Below are 27,610 nucleotides of genomic sequence, written 5' to 3' on the forward strand. Positions count from 1 at the left end.
CCTTGTCCTCTCCTACTTCTTGCCCTCCTCCCTTCTTTCTCTCTTTTCCCTCTTCCTCCTTTCCTTCCTTCTCTCTTTTTTCCTATCCACTTGTCACCTGTTGCTGTCAATATTTATACAATACAAATATTTTTAAAAAATTTATTTTAAAAATTTTACACAAAAAAAGTTTGAACTAATCTTTGGAGGCTTAAATGTTCATTGGTTGAAAAATTTAAGTGAAAACTACATCCAGAAGAATATTATAACCCCATTCTAAAGTATTATATCTATTTGTTTTTAATGTGATTTTTCTAGTTTCAAAAGTAAAACATGCTAATTATTTACATTTCGAAAAAGCACAAAGAAGAGAATAAAAATAATCTGTAATGCTATATAACATTTTGGTGTTATGTTTCCAATTCTTTTTGGGAGTATATTGCCATTTTTCCTTTTTTTTTTTTTTTTTTTAAACTTAATGCTGACCTGTTTCCCAGTGGTGGTATAACTTACTCATTATAAATCTACTACTTTCTGGATAATGTTTGCTTCCACTTTTCCTTAAATAATGCTCGCATTGACATCCTTGTACCCCTGTCTGATGTCTTCTTAATGGAAATTTGTAGTTATGCAATTGTTTCAAAATGTGAACAATTTGAATTGCTTTCCTTCTCTATTTAAGCTAGATGAATTAGTCATTTTATTGAGGTGCAAGCATTACAGGAAAGGGAAGAGAGGTGAGTATTGCATGTAAATGTGTCGGCACCTCTCATGTATTATCTTATTTGATCCACATAGCAACATGAGATAGGTAGTTTTATCCTTCTTAGAGAAATTAAATGGCTTGTCTACTTCCAAAAGCTAATTAATGGCTGAATCAGGACAGTAACACAGGTCTTAGACTTGCAATCTAATGTTCTTTCACTTAGAGGTTCTCTGCAGAGGCTAGAGGCAGGATAAAGTCTGTGCTTTCCTGTATTGTCTCCACCTTCCTTATCTTCTGATAGGAGTAGGCACTTGTCTTTATCCTCTGGCAACTTCAGACAGAAAAAAGGTTGAGAACTACCAGTATACCGTTTTGCTGTCTCTGACTTTCTAGGGACCATGTTTATGTTTGGATTTAAGAAATGAATATAAAAACAGAACATCTATCTAATCATGTCTTTTGGAAACAAAATACAACTAAAAAATAGGCTGTACTTAGTATCATTTTAGGAAAGACATGGTAGAAAGTAGAGGTATGTACATTTTAGTGAGAACTAGCTCCATTTCATTAGTAGGGGTTATGGTCCTGATGGTATATTTACCTTTATGTTTATAATTTATACTTTGCCTACTTTCAAAATGAATGTGAGGCATTTGTTAGTTAACACATAATTTTTACAATTATAGGTTTGTACTATTTTTTTGTGTACATTTTAAAGGTGTTTTGGAAAGTTTTTGTTTCCTTAAAAATAACCATCTATATAGAGTTTGGTTGTAGTTTATGAGCTTTGGAAATATATTTAAATTGCGTGGAGGAACAAATAATCTTTCTCTATTAGTGCCTTTTTTTCTAATTTGCAAATTAAATCAGTGTTCCATTTTAAAAATTAGAATAATTTTCAACATAATTATATATGTATATATATATATTTTTTTAATGTTTATTTTTGAGAGAGAGAGAGCGAGAGAGACAGAGTGCAAGTGATGGAGGAGCAGAGAGAAAGAGAGACACAGAATCCGAAGCAGGCTCCAGGCTCTGAGCTGTCAGCACAGAGCCCGATGTGGGGCTCGAACTTAGGAACCATGAGATCATGACCTGAGTCGAAGTTGGTTGCTTAACCAACTGAGCCACCCAGGTGCCACATAAAATTAGAATAATTTTCTTTTGGGCGGGTAGATAATTAATAACACTAGGTTATTCTAGTGACTTTTCATATAGTTTATTAACCTAACTAAAATTGGGTAAAGTGAGTATAAGAGAGAGTTCTATGAAAAATGCAGATCTAGATGGGAGTTTATGAATATACACATCAGTATATTTATGGACATATGTAAATAAATAAACATATACATAGGCATATGTGTAGTAAAGAATTTGGCCTTGTCCAAAGAGATGTCTGACCTTTGGCCCCAGCTTCTGAGAGGTAATCTACATCATACCTGATAGAAGTGTCATTTTGTTTAGGACAGGGCTGGCCACACCCCACAGAGTGACCGGTTACGTGATTTAGGGTTAAACTTTGGGTCGTATGATATCAGTGGACCTGAAGACTGAGTTAACCATTGAAGCAGTCAGTTGATCAATCATGCCTATGTAGTGAAGCCCCAATAAAAAATATGGATATTGAAGCTTGGGTGAGCTTCCCTTGTTGGCAGTACTGCATACCTTATAGTCACATATCAACAATGGTCTATATGGTCAACATACTGATGTCAGGACAGACTTCCCATTTGGAACCCTCCCAGACACTGCTCTATATGTCTTTTCCCTTGGACTTTGACCTGTATCCTTTTCTTATAATCCATAACTGTGAGTGTAATAGTTTTCAGGGAGTACTGTGAATCCTTCTAGTGAATTATTGAGCCAGAGGGTGGTTTTGGGAACTTCTAGAACTTGCAGTTGGTGTCAGAAGTGATGATAGCCTTTTTTTTTTTTTTTTAATATTTAATTATTTTGTGAGAGTGAAAGCAGGGGAGGGACAGAGAAGATCACATGCAGGCTCCATGCTCAGTGTGGAGACCTCCACAGGGCTTGATCTCATGACTATGAGATCATGACCTGAGCCAAAATCAAGAGTTGATTGCTCAACTGACTGAACCACCTGGGAACCCCAGAAGTGAGGATAATCTTGGGTACTGTTTCCTCAAATCTCGCATTTTGGCTAACTCTAAAATGCAGTGTGTAAGAGTCAAGGAAGAGATAAGGAAGAGAAAATTGAATTAAAAAAAACCTAGCCTGGGTGGCTCTCTTGTTTAAGCGTCTGACTTTTGATTTTGGCTTAGGTCATGATCTCACAGTCATGAGATCGAGCCCCATGCTAGGCTCCATGCTGAAGCTGAAAAATTAAGGCTTTTGAGATATGATAAAAGTTACCTGGTTTGGGGCAGAAGGAAATCAGATGAGAGAAAGAAATGATACGGGAAGAGTAACTACTTTGAAGTTTGTTTGGAATTAGAGAACTAATTTGCTTGGAGAATAGTTCAAAATGAATCTTGTACGTTTATTCTTGAGGATCTGGAGATGTACTCAGTCCATTGAGAGTAAAATTTCCTGTTTGCTGATTTAATCAAAATCAGGTCTATCCTTCCTTGCCTGCTTCTTGCCTATTTGGACTCCATTTTTTTTTTTTTTTTCTGGCCTCCACCATTTCCTTTAAATTCTTATCCTGAGACTTTAGAAGAGAAGGTTTTGTTGTTTTGTTTTGTTTTTTAATAGGAAAGGAACAGAGAAGAGATGAAATGGGGAAGGAAGAGAAAACAGATAAAAGCTCTCCCCTTTTTTGACTCTTTTAGGAAGGAGACTTTCTACTGTTTTGTTTGAACACTGTACATAGCTTTATCATAACCTTATCACACCACATTTATTTTTATTCTTACTCATTTACTGCATTGTGAGGTCCTTAAGTGCAAAAAATATTTGTTATTCTCTATCACTAGCCAGCCGGAGAAGGAAAATAACATTAATTGATTTGCTATTATCTATGTACAAAACACTTTGTTGAGACATAGATATCATCAAATCCACTAGTTTCTTTTTTTTTTTTTTTTTTTTAATTTTTTTTTTTTTCAACGTTTATTTATTTTTGGGACAGAGAGAGACAGAGCACGAATGGGGGAGGGGCAGAGAGAGAGGGAGACACAGAACCGGAAACAGGCTCCAGGCTCTGAGCCATCAGCCCAGAGCCCGATGCGGGGCTCGAACTCACGGACCGCGAGATCGTGACCTGGCTGAAGTCGGACGCTTAACCGACTGCGCCACCCAGGCGCCCCATAAATCCACTAGTTTCAAAAAACTTTCATAAAAATGTTTTAATAAACATTAATAAGTTTCCTTACTAAGTTAATATTTATGATTTATAATGCTAAATAAAACTGATAAATCACTCTTAGTGGACTCTAAATACCATACGGCTTTGATACCTACCATAATCCATTTATTTAAAAAAATTTTTTTACCATCATTCATTTATAAAAAGACACAAACAAGCTCTTTTATTATTATTTTTAAACATTTATTCAGCTTTTGAGAGACAGAAAGAGACAGAGAGTGAGTGGGAGAGGGGCAGAGGAAGAGGGAGACACAGAATCCAAAGCAGGCTCCTCTGAGCTGTCAGCACAGAGCCTGATGTGGGGCTCAAACTCACAAACTGTGACATCATGACCTGAGCTGAAGTTGGCCTCTTAACGGACTGAGCCACCCAGGTGCCCCCAAACTCTTTTCTTAACATTGAAAAATTTTATATTCCTTTCTCTATTTAAATTTATATTTGTATTATACTTTTTCCTGCCAGATTTTATCCTTACGTAATGTATTTTTGTGCATGAATTATATTTTTATGTAATATGCATATATTAGGAAGGTAATATATTTTTATACATTAAAGTCTTTTGTGCATATTAATCACCCTATCCGGTCTCTGCCACAAATATATGCCTGTAAATTGAATTTAAAGATATCTCCTAGGGGGCTCCTGAGTGATTGAATTGGTTAAGCATCCTATTCTTGATTTCTGCTCAGGTTGTGATCTTGCCATTTATGAGATGGAGCCCTGTGTTGGTCCCCATGCTGACATTGCGGAGCCTGCTTGGGAGTCCCTCTCTCCTTCTCTCTGTGCCCCTCTCCTGCTCACGTGCATGTGTACACTCCTTCTCAAAAAATAAATTAAAAAACTTAAAAATCTATTCATTAAATTATAATTAACATATAGTTAGTAAAATAACGTAAATGTATTAAAATGTTGAGTAATTATTAAACAAGAAAAAATCTTATTGGAAATGCATCTTTTAATGAGGTGGATGAAGGTAATCTAATTTTTTTGCTTTTAGTTCAGCCTTTCTTGGAGAAATAATGCTCATTGCTGCAGTTAGACAATGTTCAGCATCAATTTTATTTTCCTTTTTTCTTTTAGAGATGTGAAGAGGTTCAGGATAGGCCCCCCTCAGAATGTGCCACTTTGGCGTGTGGATTATTTTGAGCTGAAGACACTTAAGACCTTGTGGGCTCAAGAGGAAGTAGTTTCCTTCCCTAACCACATGGAAGAATCTACACTGAGAGTCTTTCCAAGAATAAGGGTTATTAACAGAGATAAATTTTATCTAAGTGACCCATCTATATGGTAGGGCACACATCTACTTACCAAACATCTCTTATCACCCTTTGAAGTACATTCCTTTCCTTGAAATCCCAGACCCTTACTCCGTCTCCTTAGTTCAGAATGACAGGTATACCTCATTTTGTCTGACCGACTTTGGAATTTCCATGTCTGTGTGGATTCCCCGTACATATACCTATTAAAGTTGATTTTCTCCTGTTAATCTGTCAATTTGATTCTTAGTCTGGCTAGAAGGACCTTCAAGAGCACACAGGTTCTTGCTCCCTGAGAAGGGAATGAGGAATTTTTGCTTCCTGACAGAAGTGCTGAGAAATGTGTTCACATAATTAATTGGATGGAAGTAGACAGAGCTTTGTTTCACCAGCATCACTTAATTGTTTGAGCATCTCTGTCATCAAATCGTCTGTCATCAAAAATTATTTTTATTTGTCTATCAGCTGATAATTTGATTAGGTCCTTCAGTTTTTTTGAAAGCAAAGAATTAGAAACCACCTGACTTCCAGTTATTAGAGTCACTAGAGACATGCAGTTCTGGGAAATGCACCAAAAAAGACTTTAGTACGTCTTCTTAAATAGCTAGTAATCATATCTATTAGTGTTTTACTTATAGGTGTATGTTTACCTAAACAGTTTAGGACATGCTGGGGAAAGTTAAATATTGTTAATTTCAATATACCTATGTCAAAAGGATTAAAAAAATTTTTTTTAATGTTTATTTTTGAAGGAGAGAGAGTGTGAGTGGGGGGGGGGCGGGCAGAGAGAGAGGGAGACACAGAATCTGAAGCAGGTTCCAGGCTCTGAGCTGTCAGCACAGAGCCTGACGTGGGGCTTGAACCCACAAATCGCAAGGTCATGACCTGAGCCGAAGTTGGATGCTCAACTGACTGAGACACCTAGGTGCCCCAAAAGGATTTTTTTTTTTAAATAGAATGTTTTTATTGAGTGCTTTAAACATGTTTTAGTCAAAATCATTCATTCAGTTGAAGGCCACTGTCTGCCGTGGAACGATTGGTAAAACTGTTCTTCATTGTCAAACAAATCAGATTTGCTTTCATGATAGAAAAAGTCTGGCTTCAGTTTTCAGTTCAAATAAATGATTTGATTTTTGTTTCTGTGACAACCATGTTCTGATAGTTAATCCTCAGTAGATAAATGGAAGGCAAGGAACCTTGTTTAAAATTATTGCTTGGAAGAAGTAAGTTGACTTTTTTTTTTTTAATTTATTTTAATGTTTATTCTGTGTGTGTGTGTGTGTGTGTGTGTGTGTGTGTGTGTGTATGTGTGAGAGAGAGAGAGAGAGAGCGCGCGCGCGCGCACGGGGGATGGGGGGAATGAGTGGGGGAGGGGCAGAGTGAAAGAAAGACACAGAATCCGAAGGAGGCTCCAGGCTCCAAGCTGTCAGCACAGAGCCCAGTGCGGGGCTCGAACCCACAAGTCGTGAGATCATGACCTGAGCCTAAGTTGGATGCTTAACTGACTGAGCCACCCAGGCGCCCAAAAAGATAAACTTTTTAAAGAAAACTGTAATCAACTTGTGCCCTATTCTATAATATACCTGAAAATAGAATATCTTACGACAGATAGTTCCCCATTGATAATTTGTGGCTTCATTCTTTACAGAAATAATGTATAAAACAGGAATTCCTGTGGGCAGTTTATGGTACTTTACTTACAGAGGCTTTGAAGATAAAAATATTATGAACCATTTCTTGTTTAGCACTTCAGAGGTTTTTATACCCCAGCCAATGTAGTACAGTTCTATTTAGGATATGTGAGAGGTTTGCCATTCTTTTCATAAAGTGGGTAAAGGGACTTGTGAAAGGGGAGGCAAGAAAGGAGACGCTACACGCATGACCTTTCCACTTAAACCCCTGACCCATTGTCAGGCAGCTTAGTTTTAGGAAAGAATTGGACACAAGTGGGAATTGAAGACCTGGGAATTGCCATCCAATGTTTATTTTTTTCTGTATACTCCTCAGAAACAGTTACCTTTAGCAGTACAAATTATATGGTAATTTGAAAGATAAATGTTCTAATATTTATCTTAACTTCTGTTTTATAGACAGGAAAGTGAGACTTAAAGAAATGAAATGATTGCCTATGGTCATGAAGCTAATAAATAACAACTTATTTTTCCTCCTGTGTCATGCCACCTAGGACATAGTCTGGTGCATAGATGTTTACTGTATATTTAATGAATGAATAACTGCTTATTGTTTTGTGAACTTCTAAATACTTATTGTAGTAATTTCTTGAATTTTGAACTACTAGAGGTATGTAACATTGCAGATTATTCACTACAGAAGAATATTGAAGATACCTTGTGTTGTCAAAGGTCAGGTTGATCCAGGGGCGCCTGGGTGGCGCAGTCGGTTAAGCGTCCGACTTCAGCCAGGTCACGATCTCGCGGTCCGGGAGTTCGAGCCCCGCGTCAGGCTCTGGGCTGATGGCTCGGAGCCTGGAGCCTGTTTCCGATTCTGTGTCTCCCTCTCTCTCTGCCCCTCCCCCGTTCATGCTCTGTCTCTCTCTGTCCCAAAAATAAATAAACGTTGGAAAAAAAAAAAAATTAAAAAAAAAAAAAAAAAGGTCAGGTTGATCCTACTTCAGTTCTTTGGATGGTGTCTGTGGCAGTGACTAATAGAACAACAAAGAACTTAGGTGTTTTTCAATGTTTTATCAATGAAGACAGAGGACTGTAACAGTTAGTAGTGCTTATTTGATAGGAGTTAACTCATTGTATGTTGATACCACAGTCAGATGTCCATGAGGCAAAGGTACTTATATGTTTATATGATGTATTTTTTTGTTTCTGTGTTACAGGTATTCTCTTAAACCAAATGACCAAATCTTGGCTGAAGACAAACACAAGGAATTGTAAGTACATTAAACCCTAGGTGGTACATAGTTTATTCCTCTATGGAGGTGTATGTAAACAATCTGAGTTTTCAAATGATATAAAATATAAAGATGTAATTAACACTATTACCTTAATACTAGTAAGATTAGGATAATTTACATTACATAAGATTAACATAGGAAATAATTGTTTCTGCATGCGTGTTAAAACATGTAGTATTGCATCATCTAGACTAAGGGCATATTGGGAAATATATAATTTCATTTTCTTTCCCCAGATAAAATATTAAAGTGTTGTTAATTTTACTCAATTGACTTCCCCAACCTCATTATTAAGATGGCAAAATGTAATTTTGTTTCTTTTGTTTCTTTATGAAAAGGTAAATGCCTAGTATTGATTGGCATAAGGAAAAACACTTTAAAGTTTGGTATATGAACAAAATTTTGTTCCTTTTTAAAATTTTAATGTTCTTAGGGTTCTTTCAGGGAAAAATAACTTGAACATATGATTCTGGGATATCTCCATTGCTATTTTTCTGCTCTGTTATAGTATATTATTTCACAGGAACTTTGAGGTTTTTAGTTAAAAATGATAGGTTTGGGAATTTTAAAATTTCATCTTAATCTTTTTAGTGTCATTGTCCAAAGGAGACAGCTATAAAATAATTTATATGCTTCTATTTTCTACTTAGTCTACTTTATTTTTCCCATTGTACCATAAGAAAGTTCTGATAGCCTTAATTATTATGCAAACACTTAATGTCAAATAATACTGTGGAATTAAAAATTCAAGGAATCTGTGGCTGGCTATACACCTTCAGGTCGGACTACACTTATTTTAGATATCCTTATTAAGGTTCTATCCTTTAATAAATATACTCATGAATTTTACAAACTTCCGTCAGGATTTTCCTGATGTTTGACACTCCCTAATGTTAAAGATATTTTAACTTCTAACTCAGGTCCCTTATGGTTTAATTTAATGCAATCTTCAATTTGTATATATCTGTATGAAGAATAATTTTTTGTAGATAGAGTTCTTCAAGACTATTATTTTTAGACTTAGCATCAGGAATATAGTCATTGATACTGTAATAGCATTATGTGGTGACAGATGGTAGTTACAGTTGTGAGCATAGCATAGCATGTAGAGATACTATAACTATACTATGTCATATAGCTGAAACTAATGTGAAGCTTTGTGTCACCTATATGCAGATAAAAAGTACACACACAAAATATTTTTTTCTCAAGGTTATATAGTGATTTTTCAAAACAATTTTATTGTATTTTTTAATGTTTGTTTTTGAGAGACAGAGACACAGAGTATGAGTGGAGAAGGGGCAGAGAGAGAGAGAGAGGGAGACACAGAATCCAAAGCAGGCTCCAGGCTCTGAGCTGTCAGCGCAGAGGCTGACTTGGGCCTGACTCACCAGCTGACTGAGCCCCCCAACCACCCCAAGGTATAGCATTTTAAATATCATGGGTATTTTTATGGCCCCTTAATCAGGGGCCATTTTCTTTCATGTCTTTGAAATTACAGAACTTTGATTCTAGAAATGAGCCCTAGAACTAATATCCATTTTTTTTTTTTATAATGAATTAGGAGGGATTTATATGATAAATGACTTGCTGATAAATGACTTACACTGCTACTTACTGACAATACTGGATCAGAATCTGTTTCCTGATTCCCATTTAGGTGCTTTTTCTGTGCACCAAGCCGTTCCCTAGGTATATAGTGATTTTTTTAAAACAGTGATTTTTTTTTTAAATTAAAAGGGTTGATATCCATTGCAATACTCAATAACTGTTTATAATGACTGTTTAATTTTATAGTATTATACTATGGTTTTAGAAACCAGCTCAGACCAATAGCCACTTATTGAGTGTGTTGAAGAAAACTTAGTCAAATATTATGTATGCCTGACTTCAAAATGCAAAGCTCTTCTCATTCTTCCAAGGAAAGGGTGTAATACAAAGCTTTTGATCAACTTGGTCCTAAAAGTTTTGAGAGATGTTTATGAAATAAGTCAATTTTATAGTTATATATAATTTAGTTTATTTACACCATACATTTACAACCATATGCTATGTGAAGTAATTAAATGAATTTTTTTTTTTTACTTCTCAGTTCTTTGAACATTCACAATCTAACTACATTTTATGTGAAATAATTTTAAAGCACTTTTTTCTTTTTTTACTCTTTCTTTGAACATTCAGCATCTTTGTCATCGACATCTTTGTCACCACTAGAACCTTTTTCTCTAGAACACATTAGTCTTCTTTGACCTAAATTGTTTGATTCCATGTATGATACTTTCATTGGGCATTTCATCCTAAGGTATAAATGCCTCTTACATGAGAAAAGTATTTTTTTTAAATTGATTTTGATATGTGGTCATTATCTTTATAAGCTGTTTACTATATTGATTTTTAATTAATTTTTAAAATTTAAATCCAAGTTAGTTACATATACTATAATAATGATTTCAGTAATAGAATTTTGTGATTCATCACTTACATGTAACACTCAGTGTTCCTCCCAACAAGTGCCCTCCTTAATGTCCATCGCCCATTTAGTTCATCCGTCCACCTGACACCCTGTCAGTAACCCCCAGTTTGTTCTCTGTATTTAAGAGTCTCTTATGGTTTGTCACCCTCCCTGTTTTTATATTATTTTTGTTTCCCTTCCCCTGTTCATCTGTTTTGTTTCTTAAATTCCACATATGAGTAAATCTTATGATATTTGTCTTTCTCTGACTGACTTATTTAGTATAATACACTTCAGTTCCATCCATATTGTAAATGGCAAGATTTCATTCTTTTTGATTGCCAAGTATTATTCCATCATATATATATATATGTTCCATCACGTATATATATACACACATACACACACAACACACGCGCACACACACACACACACACACACATACATACACATACATATACAGACACACACCACATCTTCTTTATCCATTCATCAGTCGATGGACGTTTGGGCTCTTTCCATACTTTGGCTATTGTTGATAGTATTGCTATAAACATGGGGTTCATGTGCCACTTAGAATTAGCATTTTTGTATTCTTTGGATAAATACCTAGTAGTACAACTGCGGGGTCATAGGATAGTTCTATTTTTAATTTTTTGAGGAACCTCCATACTGTTTTCCAGAGGGGCTACACCGGTTTGTATTCCCAGCAACAGTGCAAAAGGGTTCCCCTTTGTCTGCATCCTTGCCAACATCTGTTGTCTGAGTTGTTAATTTTAGCCATTCATCATGATTGGTGTGAGTTGGTATCTCCTTGTGGTTTTGATTTGTATTTCCCAGATGATGAGTGATGTTAAGCATCTTTCCTTGTGTCTGTTAGCCATCTGGATGTCTTCTTTGGAAAAATGTCTATTCATGTCTTCTGCCCATTTCTTCACTAGATTATTTGCTTTTTGGCTGTTGAGTTTGATAAGTTCTTTATAGATTTTGGATACTAACCTTTTATCTGATATATCATTTGCAAACATCTTCTCCCATTCCATTGGTTGCCTTTTAGTTCTGCTGGTTATTTCCTTTGCTGTGCAGTAGCTTTTTATCTTGATGAGGTTCCAATAGTTCATTTTTGCTTTTGTTTCCTTTGGTTCTGGAGATATGTCAAATAAGAAGTTGTTGCAGCTGAGGTCAGAGAGATTGTGGCCTGTTTTCTTCTCTAGAATTTTGATGGCTTTCTGTCTTACGTTTAGGTCTTTGATCCATTTTGAGTTTATTTTTTATGTATGGTGTAAGAAAGTGGTCCAGGTTCATTCTTCTGCATGTTGCTGTCCAGTTTTCCCAGCACCACTTGCTGAAGAGACTGTCTTTATTCCATTGGGTATTCTTTCCTGCTTTGTCAAAGATTAGTTGGCCATATGTTTGTGGGTCCATTTCTGGGTTCTCTATTCTGTTCCATTTTTCTGTGTACTTGTTTTTTTTTTGCCAGTACCATATTGTCTTGATGATTACAGCTTTGTAATACATCTTGAAGGCCAGAAATGTGATGCCTCCAGCTTTGGATTTTCTTTCAACATTACTTTGACTATTGGGGGCCTTTTCTGGTTCCATACAAATTTTGGAATTGTTTGTTCTAGCCTTCAGTGAAGAATGCTGTGTTATTTTGTTAGGATTGCATTGGATATGTAGATTTCTTTGGGTAGTATCGACATTTTAACAATATTTGTTTTTCCAATCCAAGAGCATGGAACGTTTTTCCATTTTTTTGTGTCATCTTCAAAAAGCTTTTTTTTTCATAAGCCTTCTATAGTTTTCAGTGTATAGATTTTTCACTTCTTTGGTTAGGTTTATTATTAGGTATTTTATGGTTTGGTGCAATTGTAAATGAGATCAATTCCTTGATTTCTCTTTCTGCTGCTTCATTATTGGTGTATAGAAATGCGACCAATTTCTGTACATTGATTTTATATCCTGCGGCTTTGCTGAATTCATGTATCAGTTCTAGCAGTTTTTTGGTAGTGTCTTTTGGGTTTTCCACATAGGAGTATCATGTCTACAAAGGGTGAAGGTTTGACTTCCTCCTTGCTGATTTGGATGCCTTTTATTTCTTTCTGTTGTCTGATTGCTGAGGCTAGGACTTTAAATCCTATGTTGAATAACAGTGGAGAGAGTGGACATCCCTGTCATGTTCCTGACCTTAGGGAGAAAGTTCTCAGTTTTTCCCCATTGAGGAGGATATTAGCTGTGGGTCTTTTGTATATGGCCTTTATATGAGGTCTAAAATGAGTCTCTTGTAAGCAGCATGTAGATGGGTCTTATTTTCTTATCCATGCTGATACACCCTGTGTCTTTTGATTGGAGCGTTTAGTCCATTGACATTTAGAGTGGGTACTGAAGGATATGAATTTAGCACCATGTTGCCTGTTGAATTGGTGTTTCTGGTGATGTTCTCTGGTCCTTTCTATTCTTTGTTGCTTTTGGTCTTTTTATTTTTGTTTTGTCTTTTCTCTGCTCAAAGAATTTAAGAATTTAAGTATCCTCCTTAAAATTTCTTGCAGAGCTGGTTTAGTTTTTGTTTGGGAAACTGTCTTTCCTTCTATTTTGAATGACAGCCTTGTTGGATAAAGAATTCTTGGCTATGTATTTTTCTGATTCAGCACATTGAATATATCCTGCCACTCCTTTCTGGCCTGCCAAGTTCTGTGGATAGGTCTACTGTGAACCTGATCTGTCTTCCATTATAGGTTAAGGACTTTTTTCCTTTGCTGCTTTCATAATTTTTTCCTTTTCTGTGTATTTTGTGAATTTTACTATGGTATGCCTTGGTGATGGTCAGTTTTTGTTGAATCTAATGGGGTTCTCTGTAATTCTTGGATTTTGATATCTATGCCATTCCCCAGATTAGTAAAGTTTACCACTAAAATTTGCTCACATAAACCTTCTGCGCCTTTTTCTCTCTCTTCATATTCTGGGACTTCTATGATTCAGATGTTATTCCTTTTTAATAAGTCTCTGAGTTCTCTAAGTCTTGTATCATGATCTTTTGCCTTTATTTCCCTCTTTTTTTCTGCTTTGTTAGTCTCCATAATTTTATCTTTTATATTGCTGACTCGCTGGTCTGCTTTGTCCATCCTTGCTGTCATGGCATGTGTTTGAGATTGCATCTTGGTTATAGCATTTTTAATTTCAGCCTAAATTTTATTTCTTTTATCTCTGCAAAAAGGGGTTCTCTGGTGTCTTCTATGCCTTTTTCAAGTCCACCTGGTATTCTTAATATCGTGTTTCTAAATTCTGGTTCAGACATCTTACTTATATCTGTGTTAAGTCCCTGGCTTTCATTTTTTCCTATTCTTTTGGGGTGAATTCCTTTGTTTGTCATTTTGGAGGAAGAAAAAAATTAATAACATTAAAAATAAAAATTAAAAACAAAACAAAATCAAATAAAGGAAGCTAGATTCTAGGTATGTTTTGGTCTGCTTGTTGAAAGAAGCTTGATAGAGACATAAGGGAAAGGTAGGAAAAAATTTAAAACTTAAAAAAATTATATAATAAAATAGAAAAAATAAAATAAAATAAAATAGAATAAAGAAGTAAAGAAATAAAAGATAAAGTAAAAAATAAATTTTTCCTATTCTGTATCCAAGAAAGGAAAAAAAAGAAAGATAAAAGAAAACAATTTAAGCAAAAACAGAAGCAAAGAAAATGAACAAATAAATGAACCAGAAAACAATGAAACTCGAATGAAGTTACGTCCAGTTTCCCCTAGAACTCAAACTATGAAGCACTCTATAGTTTGAACACTAAGCAGACGGAGTGACTTGTGCTGGTATTCCTGTGGGATGTGCTTGGAGGGTGCAGTTGGGCAGGGCTTGGTGTAATGGCTCTGTTCTCCATTAGGTGGCGCTATTTAGCTTACTGGGGTGGATCAGTGTGCATGCATGCATTCATGGGAGATGTGGAAATGAATGGCTTCACCCAGCTCTGTAGTCTGGCGCAGAAACTTCATACTCTCACCGACCTACGATCAAGCTCCTTTGTCTCAGCCCTCCATCCACTCCCTGCCTGTATCCTGCCTGTGTCCAAGCTGTCTGTCTGCCAGGCAGCACTTCCTTCCAGAATTTTATCTCAGATGGTGTTGTTTGAAAACCCCACACTTCAGGGGCACTTAGGTGACTCAGTCGGTTAAGCGTCTGACTTCAGCTCAGGTCATGATCTCCCGGTTCATGAGTTCGAGCCCCGCGTCGGGCTCTGTGCTGACAGCTCAGAGCCTGGAGCCTGGTTCAGATTCTGTGTCTCCCTCTCTCTCTGCCCCTTCCCTGCTCACACTCTGTCTCTCTCTCTCTCAAAAATGAATAAACTTGGGGCACCTGGGTGGCTCAGTCGGTTGAGCATCTGACTTCGGCTCAGGTCATGATCTCGCAGTCTGTGGGTTCGAGCCCTGCGTCAGGCTCTGTGCTGACAGCTCAGATCCTGGAGCCTGTTTCCAATCCTGTTTCTCCCTCTCTCTCTGCCCCTCCCCCAGTCTCACTTTGTCTCACTCTGTCTCTCAAAAATAAATAAATATTTAAAAAAAATTAAAAAAAAATGAATAAACTTAAAAAAAATTAAAAAAAACAAACAAACCCCATACTTCAGAGACCCATGCCAGCTCTCTTGGGGAGGGTCTTGCTGAGCAATGGCTGGGTGCTAGTTTGCCCTAGAAAATGTTTGTGTGATTGCGCAGTGGCAGAGGTTCAGAGATTACGGCAAATCACAACACACATCTGGCACCAGGTTTTGCTGAACTGTGGTGTCTTTGTTCCCGAACCAGTAAATGTGGCTGCTTTCTGGGGTCTGCTGGGACCTTTGCCTGTGGGGAGGCCATATGGTCTCTACCAAATGCATTCCAAGCAGGGAAACCACTTCTCCCAATGTAGCACACAGACCCCTCATACTGTGCTGCCTGCTCCTGGGGATTTGACCTACTTCCTCACCAGAACACTATCGGGCACTAAGCTGTGAAACTTCGGACTCTGTGCTCCACTGTTTATAGAATCCTGGTGGTACTGAAACCCTCTCCTTTCTCGCTGTCAGTGGTTTTGGGGAACAGATTTCTTGTTCAGTTCTGTGCAACTGTTTTCACCCTTTCTTTTTCTCCAGTTGCTTTGAGGAGGAGTGCTTTTCTTGCACAATCCGGATGTGCAGTTCTTTTCCCCTTCCTTTTTCTCTCTGTCCTCCCTCTATGAAAATGGCTCCCTACCCTCCACGGCTTTTCTCTCCCCTGTTCACCTCTCCACACCATGTACCTGCTGAGTTCTGTGGCTCAAGTTAATGCAGATCATTGTGCTGTTCCTCAGATCAATTTCTTTATGTGTTCAAAATGGTTTCGTGCAGATCTAGCTGCGTTTCAGGGATGAGACAAGCTCAGGACTCCATGTTGCTCTGCCATCTTAACTCTTCCCCCTACTCTATTGCTTTTTAAAATTGATCTTTAAAAAAGCTGTAACATATACCATTTGTGCTTGCAAAGCTGTGCCTCCAGGAGTACCTTGTAAATGTATGTTAGATTTATTTTGCTCATTTTTTAAACCAATACCATCAGGTGACTTCTGTGAGAATCTCAAATGAACATTGATCAAATTTATTTCAGGCAACCACAAATGGTTCTCACCTTCTCTGTGACCAGAGTTTATCCTGTTTGGTGAACTTTTGACTGTGTTCTCACTTTAAAATTCTAGGATTTCATAGTTTCTTCACATCTGTTGTTATACCTGGATCATGAAACTTCTGGAATATTTGCTTAAATATTTTACTATTTCAAAGAAAATTATTAACCCTGACATAAAGAAGAAGAACTCATTATAAGAGATAATTTTGGGATTAAACTTGGATTTATATTCATGTATGTATGATGGATGAATGAAAAATATATGTCATTATTGGTAAAATCTTAAAACCTTTAAAGGATTAATCCTGGGCTCCTGGGTGGTTCAGTCGGTTAAGTGTCTGACTTCAGCTCAGGTCATGATCTCCTGGTCCTCACGGTCCGTGGGTTCAAGTCCTGCACCAGGCTCTGTTCTGACAGTTCAGAGCCTGGAGCTGCTTCAGATTCTGTGTTTCCTTCTGTCTCTCTGCCCCTCCCCCTGCTCGTGCTCTCTCCCTCTCTCTCAAAAATAAATAAACATTAAAAAGAAAATTAAACTAACTTGCAATTTTCTGCTTTTGAAGAAATGTGTACTGCCTTGGACTTAGCATTAGAAGAAATTTATGTATGAATTTTGTCATAGATTACAACCTTGGTGTATCAGTTCCACTATGAGTGTTAAGAAATAAAGGAATTTACTGTAGGAATTAAACCTTGTTCAGTTGTGGAAAAAACTAGGGAAGTAAAGGCTCACAAAGAATCAGAGAAAAGTCCAGTCCTGGTTCAGTTTCATGAGTTGAAGCTTTCAAAAATCCACCTGCTGGAGTAAACTGTAAAGGAGGCTGGTAGGTTGTTGGCTCTTTGCAGCTACCACCTCTCAAGTTTCAGTGGAGCATCTGGTGATAGTGCTGGTATTGTTTGGGAAGGTGAGCTGGGGTGGTTTGGGGATAAATAAGGGCAAATTGGAATTCTACCCATACTTCTCTGTCTTTTACTGCCTGTGACCAATAACTACCTTTGGAATAAAATGGCTGCTGCTTCACTTGCACCCTCCACATTGTTCACAGAATTTTTTTGTGGTTAGTCCTAATCTGAAACCATATAGGAAAGGAAATTCTGGGGAATATAGTTCTAGTTAGCACAAGTATGAAACCTATCACACTTGGATTAATCATTTAATCATCTGAATTTAATGTCTTTATTTATAAAATGGTGAAAATTTCATGTTTGAATGAGTTTAAGGATGGTTAAATGAAATTATGTGAAAAAGTTTCGAGCTATGGAAAGGTTATATAAAAGTTACTTGTGATGTAGGTTTTTGTGAGTCTGATGATGTTTATGAAAACTCTCTCAACTGGCTTCTGCTCTTGGAGCAGTTGTCTCTCAAATATCCTTGTGGGATTAGATCAGTACTCTGCTATTTTATAATTATCCATTAAGCAAATGATTTGTTTAGTTACCTACTTCTCTTTTAGTCTATTCAGTAATCCTATTGGGTATAGTTTCTAAGTTTCTAGCCTGAAATTCTTCAGCCAAAAAATGCTAATGGACTTCTTTGTTCTCTCTTTGTTGTTTTAAATTGACTATTATTATTATTATTAGTAGTAGTATATTGTTATTATTATTTTGCTTTCTCTCTCTTTGATTTTTCACCCTGGGTGGGAGGGTGAGGTGTTTTCTGAAGTTTTATTCAGTGCTTTTCAGTCCTAGTGTAGTTCATCAATCCTTTGTTACAAATTTACTTGACAGTATTGCAGTATGTGCTATCAATGGGAATATTCATCAGGGTCAACATGGAATGAAGAGAGCAGAAACTTCTGATTGTTGAATTCTTTTTTCCCTTGGCCTACAACAAACAGGAATATTTTGAGGATGAAGCTATGACAGATTTCTGCCTGAAAAACACTGTAAGGGTTATGCCAACACTATCTATATCCCCTTGAGGACTGAGTTGGAAATTTTGGGAGTGATATGGATTTGGGAGTTTTGGGGAACTTTTAGCATCTATTAGCAACTAATCTAATCCTTGACAACATTTTCTTTACTAACTGTAATTATTGATTTTTTTGAAAATTTATTGAAATTTTTTTAGAAAACAAATTTATTAAAGAATTAAATAATACTTATGTATTAAAAAACAAGGAAGGAGATCTTTATGTCAGTTACTTTTGTGCTCTAATTTAATCCTCATAGCAACACTAGAATGTAAAAATTATAATCATTCCCATTTTATGGGAAATAGGCTTGGAGCGATTACATAACTTATCTTCTATTAGAAAAGAAATAGATTGTGATTTGATTTCAGATTTCTATTTATTGCTTTGTACTTTTCCTAAATTCAGTGACTTAGAGAAAGACTATGTTTTACTTTTTTGGGAGGGATAATAATATTTTTTTTATTTTATTTTTTTTCCTATAGTTTTTTAAAATCTTTATTTATTTATTTTTAGAGAAACAGGGATAGAGAGCGAGCAGGGGAGTGGCAGAGAGGGAGAGAGGGAGAGAGGGAGAGAGAGAATCTTATGCAGGCTCTGTGCTTGAACCCACCAACTGTGAGATCATGACCTCAGCCAAAATCAAGAGTTGGATGCTTAACTGACTGAGCCACCCAGGTACCCCAGGAGAAATAATAATATTTAAAATGAATGTACCTACTTCACAAACTGTTTAAAGGTACTCATGGTAGATATTACCTCTCATAAGTTTTAATATGGTTTAATAGAAATATGCCAAAATATGTAGGTAATACTGTATTTTTGGGGGGTTGTTAATATCTAGGGTAAAATCTTAGAAGATAAACTGAACTCATGTTGGTGAATGGAAATCCAATTATTTCTAATAGACTAGGTCGTTTCTTGAAGTCCAGTATAGTACAAATTTGTTCTTTGTGATGCTAGCTCCCTCTGTGGAACTTCATTGAGATTACAACTTGACTTTTTCGATTATTTAGCTAAACGATTGAACATTTAGACTAGATTTTGAAATTTTCTCTAAATTTTACTTTGTATGCTAATAATTTCAATTGTTTTTCTTGTGAAAATGTTATTTTATAAAAATGTCTCACTTTGTAGATACTGAATTTTAATAGCTTGTGTGAAATGAAACCCACTTCCTCAAACATTGCAACAACTTTTATGCTTTTTTGTTTGGGAAGGCCAGAGATACCAATTCCTAGGTCTGCAGCACTGTGTTAGGTTAGACAGAAGGAGATAGATAAAGCCTAATGGAAGATTTGGGGGGGAAAAAAAGGTTTTGGAATTATGGTGTGTTTTTTTTTTTTTTGAGTTTTTTAATGTTGAATTGGGTGGGAAAATGTTCATTGAAGGATTTTTTTTTTGTTTTATTGAAACAGACAAAATTTCTGCTTGATAGAAAGAGGAGAGAGAAATATCTTAGCAGGATCCCAAAATTCAACAAAGAAATGTAGAAAATGTCTTTTACATGTATAATTTCCATAAATCTATGCTCTTGTAAAGAAAATTCTTTGTTATCAAATCCTACTACTGATTTCCCTTTTACAGAATGTGTATATTTTTTTTCACCCCCACTTTTTCCTCCTTTGTCTCCCAAACTAGTTTTTATTTAAATATTAAATTGTGTAATTAGTTTTTAAAAATATTTTCCATTCTAGAATGAGGGCAGAGGGAATGTGACTGGCTTCCACGATAGAATTTAGCAAAATGGGCAAACCGATGTCAACCATAAAGCTAGGGACTAAAACATAAAGGATGAAGGTAGGAAAGAGCTAAAGTGTATATGCTCTTTGAATTTATAAAAATTTGATTATAGTAAGTCATTGTTAAGATCATACATGAATAAGCTTTTAAACAATTTTGTAAGATAATTATTTTGAGCCCTTTGTTAATACTAAACATATATTATTCCCTTAAAATATAATAATTTACACAAATACAGGCATGCATAATGGTGGCACAAAGAAATTTGTTTTAGTATTTTTTAACCTTGACTAAATTTAGATTAGGTAATTCTTTAAAAGAATAGAACTGAACTAGTTTTATTATATAACAATCCTATCCTTTGTTATCTTTAAAACATATTATATCCTTGATATAGTAATAATGTTTTCTTATATGAGTAAAAACTTTGAATCAATATATAAATATTTTGCTGGGGTTCTTATAGTTTTTATCTTTTAGTCAGTTATTTTCTCACAATCTTTAAGGATAATTAACCCATCTCCCATTAGTCTTTGAAGAAATCTAGAGTGAACTTTCTTTATATTATTGGCTACTTAAGTCCATGTCATTTTGAATTTGATTTAACCTATGTGTCACATGTATAGTAGTGCTTTCCAATGTTAGTACTTCATGTATTATTTAAAGTTTTCTCAAAAACTGTGGAACCTCTTTTATTCTCCTTGACTAACTCCTCTTCACCTTTTGAGGCTTAACTCAGATATTCTTTCTGGTAGTCTTCTCTATTGTACACTCTTCCTGTACTCTGGGGTTAGTTTGGTACAAACCAACAGGCAGACCAGAATTAAAATCCTGGTTTTGATAATTCCTACTTGTGAGACTTTGGGTTACTTACTCTTTTAAATATTTCCTCATCTAAATTATGAGAGTGATAATCCTTAACCTTACAGGATTATTATGAGCATTACATATATTTAATGTACATGTAGAGAATTCCATGATGCCTGGCATGCAAATAACTACTTCTGCTTTTATTTATTTATTTTTTTTGTTAATATTCTTTCTAGACTCAGTACTTTGAGCACAAGGTTCATATTTCATTCATCTTTGTATCCCCAGTGGCTGGCACATGGTAGAAACTTAGTAAATATTTGTGAATACTTAAAGACTGCTTTAGTCCACAGAGTATCTATGATGGTTTCAGTTCATATGTTTATTCATGTATTTTATCATTAAGTGGGTTTATTCACAATAATTTTGGTTATTCTTGGTTTCACTACAAGGTTGATGATTAATTAAACAGCTTTGTTATCCAAGTTTTGTTTTCATGAATGTAATCAATTTTAACAGCAGGCTCCTTATGAAAATCAGAATCCTGAGTTAAAATTAAGTGCCTCTCTCATTATTCCTCAAATAGTATCAACCTAAGTTTCCTTAGTAGAGAGCAAACAAGCTTTCTTTTTTCTTCAACATTTGGATTGACTTTGTATATAAGTGCCTCTAATTCTAGTAGGCAGCTGGTGTTGGTGATTAAGTTTGGAATGATTTGTGTGACTGCCCCCTTAGGTTTGGATTCTGAGAGAATTTTTTTAATGCCAAATTTAGTTTTTTTTTAATTAGAATTTTTTTTCTTTATGTGATAGATGAGAGAATAAACTTTTCCAGAACTAATTGTCTCCAAAGTCAGGATATTTGCATACTATTTGTAGGTATACAGACACCCAAACAAAGTAACAGACACCCAAAACAAAATGACTTAATCTATAAATACAATAAATTTGGAGGTAAAGACTGGTTAATTCAGTGCTTCAGGAACATCATCAGAAAGCCCTTTCTGAATGTAATTTGCAGCCTTTTTCTCAATTTGATCCTCAGCAACCCAGCAGGACAACTTTAAAAATAAACAAAACAATTTACTGTCTCTAAACCAGAGAAGGTAGAAAAATGTATTCAGAAGAATGGTATACAGTATAAGCTGTTGCTTTGGTTAGTGCTTTATATTTGAAAAGAGATGGTGCATATTTTTAGAGGATCACAATGGGGAAGCTGATCACATTTCTGCTGCCTCCTGAAAACCTGATTTATGGTATAGTTTTTCGGTGGGGGGGCAGAGTTTAAAGTCTTAGTACTTTGAGGATTTTATTCTAGACTAGTATAAATCATTACTTAGTAACTTGTTTAGAATTGTTTTACTGTGTCATTTAACAAAGGTAGGATTAGATCTTCTCCATAAGAATATTAACTCACATGCAAAGAGGTATAGATTAGTCATTGATGAAAGCAATGACTTTGGGTTCAGTCCACCTTGAAGAAAGAATAAAAGTAGAATCAAATAATCTCTGGAAAAAGCAAGATGGTCTGTCATATTCTAGTACTTACTATATGTAAGAATGTTTAATATTAGTAGGTGATTGTATAATTAAAATATTCTAATTTATGTATCTTTAAATCAGTTTGTAATAGCCAAACCACAAAAATTCAATTTCCCTTGCATGTGAAGAACTTTTTAAGTAGAAAGCTCTGCCTTAATTTTCATGTCTGTGTATATTTATGCTTTTCATTTCTCTGCAATGCTTTTTTTTTTTGTTAAAGTGAGACTTGGAAAGTAACAGTAATAATGTTTCAATTCCTGAGATGTGGGTAATTTTCATCCTCTCTTCAAGACTTTCATATTATTTTTATAATGTTTTTATTTTTTTTTTATTTTTGAGAGAGAGAGAGAGACAGAGTGCGAGCAGGGGAGGGACACAGAGAGAGAGGGAGAGCGAGAATCCCACGCAGGCTCCAAGCTCAGCGCAGAGCTTGATGCAGGGCTCAGTCTCACGATGGTGAGATCACAACCTGAGCCAAAATCAAGAGTTGTACGCTTAAGTGACTGAGCCACCCAGGTGCCCAAGACTTTCATGTTATTTTTAAGTGTATTGTTATCATTTGCATGTTTCTTATTTCCTTTGTTGATTCTAATTATGCCCTCAGGAGTTATCATAGTATAAATTTATTTATTTATTTATTTATTTATTTATTTAGAGTATAGCTGGCACACAATGTTACATTAGTTTCAGGTGTATAACATAGTAATTGGACAACTCTATATGTTATACTGTGCTCACCACTAGTGCCACTGCCATCTGTCACCATATAACATTATTATGGTACCATTGAGTATATTCCCTCTGCTGTACCTTTTATTCCCATGACTTATTTATTCCAAAACTGGAAGCCTGCAAGCATATTATAAATTTATTATGTTTTCTATATATTTATTATGTCATCAGATATTTAAAAGTGATTAAATATTTTTTAGGGGTAGAAACTTTCATTTGTGTTTCCAAGACTCAGTAGGCCATTATATTTGTTGACTGACCTGACTGAGAACTTAATGTTTACCAATATTTCATTGTGTTCCAACAGTTTGTGTAATGAGAGAATTTTTTTTGTTCTTACCTTAGATTTGTGGTCCATAAAGTATACTCTAATAAAGTTACGTATTTATTTTCATAATTGTTTTACCTGGTCCTGCATAAATGAAATATTTTTTTAATTGTAATCATTTAACCTTGTAAATCCATTGTTAAGGATTTGGAAAAACCAATATTGTATGAGATGAAACGCTTTTTTTTTTTTTTCAAAGATTAGTAGAGGAAGCACTTCTTTTTTTGTTCATTTCAGATTACACTGGGAAACCCCTATGTGAAAGTTCTATTAACTATCCCATTCTCTTTGGAATGAGTTATTGATATTTGTAAAACAAAATTTATCAGTAAGACTGTAAGATTCTGTTGGATTCTGGGGATCATGTCATTGACTTTGTTACTGGTATTGTTGACAGCATTATCATTGTTATTAGCCATTAGCCCTTGATGTCCACATTTGTATGGCAGAGTAAATAAAGCTATTATATAGGTTGATTACAGGAATGACTTAGCATACAGTTTACTGTCAATCTTTAGGAATTTTATTTAGAAAATTTTTTTTAAAGACTTAGGGTGTTATGGCTCTAAGCCTCTCTGCTTATGGCCATTTTTATGCACAAAAAACTTTAGGGTGGTAAAATTGTGTTTTATCATGAATGATTGATTTAAAATGAATGATTCCATTTCCCATCCACAAAGTTTTTCATAAGGTATTATTTAATGTTTAAGTTATGCCATTCTCTTACAGCAGTAATGAAAATGTCCTCAGGTTCTTGAATATTTTCAGCTATAGAAAACATTTAGTGTACAATTCCTTTATTTTTGGTAAAGAATAAACTGAGGCATAGAAATCATAATTGGTAGGGAAGACTGGTACTCAGGTCTTCTTTTTTAGCCCATTGTTCTTAGCATTTTACCAAATTGTAGTCAATTTTCCAATATATACATATGGAAACATTGGGTTTTGAATTGATGCCCTTTCAGAAAGCAGCATATTTGTTCTTTATTTTTGGACTGTTGATTTTTAGTTTGAATACAGGTTACATAGTTCCATAGTTATTAAGTGATGTATCCCTTATTGTTATGACCTCTTTTGAAGTTATAGTAGTATTTCATCCTACAAAGAATAGGCGACTAGAAATTTTTTTTTAATTTTTTTTTTACGTTTATTTATTTTTGAGACAGAGACAGAGCATGAATGGGGGAGGGTCAGAGAGAGGGAGACACAGAATCTGAAACAGGCTCCAGGCTCTGAACTGTCAGCACAGTGTCTGACGCAGGGCTCGAACTCACAGACCGGGAGATTATGACCTGAGCCGAAGTCGGCCGCTTAACCCACTGAGCCACCCAGGCACCCCTAGGCGACTAGAAATTTAACATACTTCTTCAAGGTCACAGTGTAAGTGTTGAATCAAGAGTACTCTGAAATCAATTGTAGCTCTTTGGCTTTTTTGTCACCCTTGCTTTGTATTGTTAATTTAAGATAATTCGTGTGAATCATCTTTCTCGTGTGTGGGGACACTCAAATACGCACATTATTTATATTTGGCCTATTATAATTTTTATAAATGGAAATCTGATCTTGTTTCTTCCAGGTTTAAAACCTTTCAATGACTTCTCTTTGCATGATGAAACCTAAAGAACTTTGTTTGCTTTTTAATCCCTAATTCTAGCATCTGTTTGCAATTCATTGAACATGTCCCTCTTGTCCATATAATTGCACATGCTACTCCCTCTAAAAACCTCCTCCTTGTAGGTCTCCCCTCACTACCTCAAATCCTTTTCTTTTTTTTTTTTTTAATTTTTTTTTTTAACATTTTTTATTATTTATTTTTGAGACAGAGAGAGACAGAGCATGAACAGGGGAGGGGCAGAGAGAGAGGGAGACACAGAATCTGAAACAGGCTCCAGGCTCTGAGCTGTCAGCACAGAGCCTGACGCGGGGCTCGAACTCACGGACTGTGAGATCATGACCTGAGCCGAAGTCGGATGCTTAACCGACTGAGCCACCCAGGCGCCCCCCTCAAATCCTTTTCAAGATTCAGAATTTTATCTGGGAAACTTTGATCTCTGTTAAAAAGCAAAATTGATCTAAGTAAATTTGAAGATCAAATTAGCTTTGTTTGCTCATTTGTGAATCTGGTAGCATTCCATCTGATGAAGGCTGGCTGGGTCCAAGGACTCAGAGGAGGGCCTGTAGGACCACCCAAGAGAGTCCTTGGCTTTGTGCAAGGTAGAGATCAAAGGTGAGCCAAGAGGAAGTGAGAGCAGAGTTTATTGAAGATATAGAGTGTAGATACGAACAGAGCATCAGGGAGATTCAGAAAAGAAAGAAGAGTGATTCTTGTCTTTGCTGGGGTCATGGGGTTTTTACTGAGGAAGGTTGTTGGGTGGTCTCCATAATCCAGGAATAAAGAGTGTTTAGGTGTCTTGATGAGTCCTTGGTCTTGGAAAGTTCATGACAACCCTGCCTGGTCACTCCTTAGATTATCTGTTGTGTTTGTTGGGAGACTCCAAAGAAATCATTGTCCTCTCCAAGGAGGACATACATTGTCTGTTCTATAACATGTGTGTATGTCCTAGCAAAAGTAGAGGTGGGAAAGAAGTGGGAAAAAGAAACAAAGGAACAAACAAACAGCTGTTCATGGCGTTCCTTTAGTTCCCCTATCTCATATGTGACAATAGAAGGGTATCCCATTGAGCTGCAGGAAAGGAAAGGTTTTTAAGGACAGATAGGGAATGGAAAGAAGGAAATTATTAGCAAAGAATCCTGATCAGCACTACAAGGTAATCCAGTGATAGACCTTCTGTTCCCCTTACAAGTGTTGCTGGATCGTGGAGTGCAACAGCCAAGAAAGAATTCTTGAGAAGTTGTATGGTGCAACTTAGTTTAGTTTATTTAAGTAGCACAGGGATAGGACCTGTGGGCAAAGGCTGCACTTTTGCTTTATGAAGCTTGTGGTTATATGCTTAGAGTTTCAGGGGGGAGGGACACGCAGGGAGTATTAGATTACAAATGTTTTCTTCGAATTTCTACTTGTAAAACTATTTTTGTAAGATTTCTCTGGTGCTTATCATTCAGTTCCGTATTAACTATTGGTGAAATGTACAGGCAGTCTTGAGACCCTTTAAGAATGTAGCAACCAGCACTTATTTGATCCTTATCAAAATTATGCAGGCTATAGGTCAGCCTTCTGGGTTAAAGGTGAACATTTTTCTGCTTCTATCCTTCATCAGAAGGACAACTTTGCCTAAAACAATGCAAACTACAGGTTAGCTGGCTAAAGGTCACATTCTTGGCCTGGTGGAGGGGGCAAGGAAGGATGTTGTTAAAACTCTAGTTAGGTTCTGTATTAAGTCTTGGTTTGCTAATGTGGTGGCTTAACATAAGTGACTCCATTTTGGGCTCATGGTTTTGTTTTTAGCATTTCAGTGATTCATGAACTGGATAGCATCCAGTCTAACAGATGGAAAGAAGATTCGAAGGGCACCTGGGTGGCTCTGTCAGTGGAGTGTCCGACTCTTGATTTTAGCTCAGGTCATGATCGCAGGGTTGTGGGATCCAACCTCACATTGGGCTCCATTTTGAGCATGGAGCCTGCTTGGGATTCTCTCTCCTTCTGCCCTTTTACCCTCCTTGTGCATGCACACTCTCCCTCTCTCTGTCTTAAAAAAAACAAAAGGCTATCCAAGGAGCTGTACAAAATGAAAGATTTTTATAGGCAGGAGGGAGCAGGAACAAGACAGTTTTACTAGGCAAAAAGACAGGTTGGTTTTTGCAACCAATGGCAGGGGTCTAAATCAGGCAGATTTGCTAAACTACTGCTGATCAGGCTGTTCCTGATTGGGTTAAATATTTCATTTCTGGGAAAGCTAAAACTGTAATTAAATCTTGCTTTGGTGAAGTCACTTAACATAAGTGACTCCAGGTTAGGCTTGTTGTCTGTTTTTAACACCTAAATCTAGGTTTTATGCAGATTTTATGTCAGAGGAATTATTAGATCATTTTGTAATTCCCTGTTTTCTTTTGTCTTTTCTAGATTATGAGCTAAAGGCAAGGGTACTTTTATCTCTCTATCAGGGCTTGGCACTATACCAAACGTATTCTAGAAACTCAGTACATTTTAATGAATATATATTATGTTTAAATGTCTCCAATTCTAGGGGCACCTGGGTGGCTTATTCAGTTGAGCATCCAATTTTGGCTCAGGTCATGATCTCACAGTTTGTGAGTTCAGGCTCCACATCAGGCTCTGTGCTGACAGCTCAGAGCCTGAAGC

At 36.0% G+C, this 27,610-nt stretch overlaps 1 protein-coding gene across 2 annotated transcripts in view; it reads left to right on the forward strand.

The window, feature by feature from the left end:
• Window positions 1-27,610, forward strand: part of ADK (adenosine kinase) — a 531,760-nt gene that overhangs the window by 61,739 nt on the left and 442,411 nt on the right. For both annotated transcript variants that reach the window (XM_047072998.1, XM_047072999.1), the window contains exon 3: window positions 8,118-8,171. In XM_047072998.1, coding sequence (XP_046928954.1) covers window positions 8,118-8,171 — 54 coding nt within the window. The remainder of the gene's footprint in view (window positions 1-8,117; window positions 8,172-27,610) is intronic.

The sequence above is a fragment of the Lynx rufus genome, unplaced genomic scaffold (genome assembly GCF_022079265.1).
Source record: "Lynx rufus isolate CCGP_SWC_20201006 ecotype Redwood Valley unplaced genomic scaffold, mLynRuf1.p SCAF_11, whole genome shotgun sequence".
Lineage (NCBI taxonomy): Eukaryota > Metazoa > Chordata > Mammalia > Carnivora > Felidae > Lynx > Lynx rufus.